The sequence below is a fragment of the Ceratosolen solmsi genome, unplaced genomic scaffold (assembly GCF_000503995.2).
Source record: "Ceratosolen solmsi marchali unplaced genomic scaffold, CerSol_1.0 scaffold1, whole genome shotgun sequence".
In the NCBI taxonomy this organism is placed as follows: Eukaryota; Metazoa; Arthropoda; class Insecta; order Hymenoptera; family Agaonidae; genus Ceratosolen; species Ceratosolen solmsi.
The window spans coordinates 12,623,965-12,626,549 of record NW_011948415.1 but is presented as its reverse complement, the minus strand read 5'-3'; the positions used below and the strand labels follow the sequence as shown (position 1 = coordinate 12,626,549).

The following is a 2,585-nucleotide window of genomic DNA, read 5'->3' as shown; positions in this document are numbered from 1 at the left end:
AGAGAGAGAGAGAGAGAGAGAGAGAGAGAGAGAGAGTCGGAGCAGCGGGCAGACAATAGATAAACTGGCATGAGTTGGTGAAAGAAACAACGGGGGCCAGTGCAGAGACTCGAGTCTTCGGGAGGCAGGCGTCTCAGCACTAGAGTATCCGGCTCGTCAGGAATACCACCCGGATGCATTCGGTCGCGACCGCTCGTAGCTCGCCAGGTTATCTTCGACGAGGGCTCTCGCCTCACGCGACGAAGAAGCTCTGCCCCAGGCGCGTTCCCGAGCCCCGGGAGCCGCTGCCCCGCCTCGAATCTCATTCGCGTTGACTCCACTCGCGCGTGCTTTTGTTTTCCTCGGCCGTCTCCTCCTCACTCGCCGGAGGAGCTTTTGGCTGTTGGCCCTGGACCACGGACGCCAGCCGCTATGGAGGAGGTTCTCGACGACTCCTTCATCAAGACCAAATTTTACCCACGGGATCTGCCCGGCTACCTGCAGGATTTCCCTGTAATTATAAAGCAGACTCACCATCCACCGAGCCTTCTCCTACCTCCTGCCCCGATTATCTCCATCTCGCCTTCTCCTCTTCCTCCCTCGATCCTACATATCTCTCACACACACACACACACCCAACACGGAGACCCTTTATTTCACGCCTAAGCACGTCTACACTCGATGGGTGAGGAGGTTATGAGGACTAAACATAACAACTAATCACATTATAAGCTATCACTGCTATCATCATATCATAATTTCAAAATCATTTTTATTATTTAATAATATGCATTGTAAGTGCCTATATCTTGTTTTCATCTTCCATATATTTAACACAGGCACGGAGTAATTTTTATTTGCTTTTAAATGCAAAGCTGATTCATGGGGAAGTGCAATAATTTCAAACAAAGAGATTTGCTCGTTCAAGCATTTTCGACACTTGTAAAAAGCCTATGTTCTTAGGGCATTTTTCAAAACAAGCGGTTGTTTCATTACTCAAGAATGTACATTTTTAATAAGACTGTTTAAATAAGAAAGTTTTTAAATTTACGTTTCAGATTTATTTTGCTTCTTGCTATCGCAGATAGACGTGAAGTATCATTTCATCCCTTCACATATACTATATTAATTAACAAATTAAAAACTAATTTCTTTACGCAATCGATAGGGTGTTTTCTTTCAAAGAGTTTTATTCTGATAATTTGTCATCGTACTTGTTATCATCAAATAAAGAATGCCTGCCTACTTTTTTAGAATGATTCACATTTATGTATTAATAGCAATATAGTCTATTACTTATATGTAAATGACAAACTGAAAGAAGCCGTTAAAAACTGCAAATTAATATTTACAGTAAAAATATAAATGATTTATTATAGTGAGTAATATTTTTCCTTTGGTTAAAAGGAAATCATCGGTTCTAAGGACTGCGATATGTCAATTTTATAAGCTCGACATTCATTTCGTTCATCAACGATCATTTGATGTGAAAACTATAAACGAGAAGTATATATATTTGAGTCTTGAATAATTCTAAATTGCTGATATAAGTTTCTGCTATTATTAAATTGTAGATGTAGAGATATATATGTTAACAATGATAATAATAATAATAATTTTATTTTAGGCTGGAGTTGGATACTTTCAAGCGTTGGCAGCATTATATGTTGGCCTGTGTCTTGCCGCTGATACAGTAGAATTTTTCGTAGTACCATACATACTCCCAAGTGCAGAAGTGGAATTGTGCATCGAAGACAATGAAAAAGGATGGTTAGGTAAAATTCCACATGCTATAGTAGTACAACTGTAACATTAAATCAATAAGTAATTTATTCAATTAACAAATTTCCAATCCATCCGTGCATTCGCGTAAGCGAGAATGAAATTCTGACAGTTCTGATAGACTAGCAACTCCGACAACTCTCATTAATAATAGCACAAGCAATTTTCTACTCCTTAGAGGCATCGTCCGCAATGAATATCGAATTTAATGAAACTAAATTTTCTTAACAAAAGGTAACATTACCTTGATGGGCCTTGCTCTCGGAGGCATTTGTTGGGGAGGATTGGGAGATCGATTGGGCAGAAGAAGGTCTTTGCTATCCGCAATGTCAGTTCATGCCCTCTTTAGCGGCGTAGCTACCTTCATGCCGACTTATGGGACTTTTATGACAGCTAGATTTTGCTCTGCCCTTGGGTAAGTATAGCGTTAGAATATTAAAGTATGCTTAACACAAAATTCTATTCAATTCTTAGTCGCAAATGTATTTGAAATGTCTGACGTACGGCGAAAGGTCTGTGGAGGATAAGAGGAATTTTTACTACTCGACGTACTGTCGAGTAATTTCACAACATCTGCACTCCTGTATTAAGTCAGGGGGAAAATCATAATCAATCAATGTTTATAAAAAGCGCCTTACCTTAGCGCTGGCATTATGTGACTTTACCAATGTTATTGATCGATAAGGTTAAGTCAGTTAGCCAATAAGTCTAGTGATTTCGAATTCGTGGAATGAATAAATATTATATCATCGGCTCTAGACTTCTTTATAAAATGCGTGCTCGGTCACTCGGTAGCTAAAAAAAAAAAAAAAAAACACGAGAGA

General features: G+C 39.3%; 1 protein-coding gene across 1 annotated transcript in view; it reads left to right on the top strand.

Moving 5' to 3' along the window:
* LOC105359078 (synaptic vesicle glycoprotein 2B) overlaps positions 1 to 2,585 on the top strand; it is a 19,191-nt gene that overhangs the window by 13,263 nt on the left and 3,343 nt on the right. Inside the window, exons 4-5 of the mRNA XM_011495554.1 lie at positions 1,607 to 1,754; positions 1,996 to 2,176. Of these exons, the coding sequence (XP_011493856.1) occupies positions 1,607 to 1,754; positions 1,996 to 2,176 (329 nt within the window). The remainder of the gene's footprint in view (positions 1 to 1,606; positions 1,755 to 1,995; positions 2,177 to 2,585) is intronic.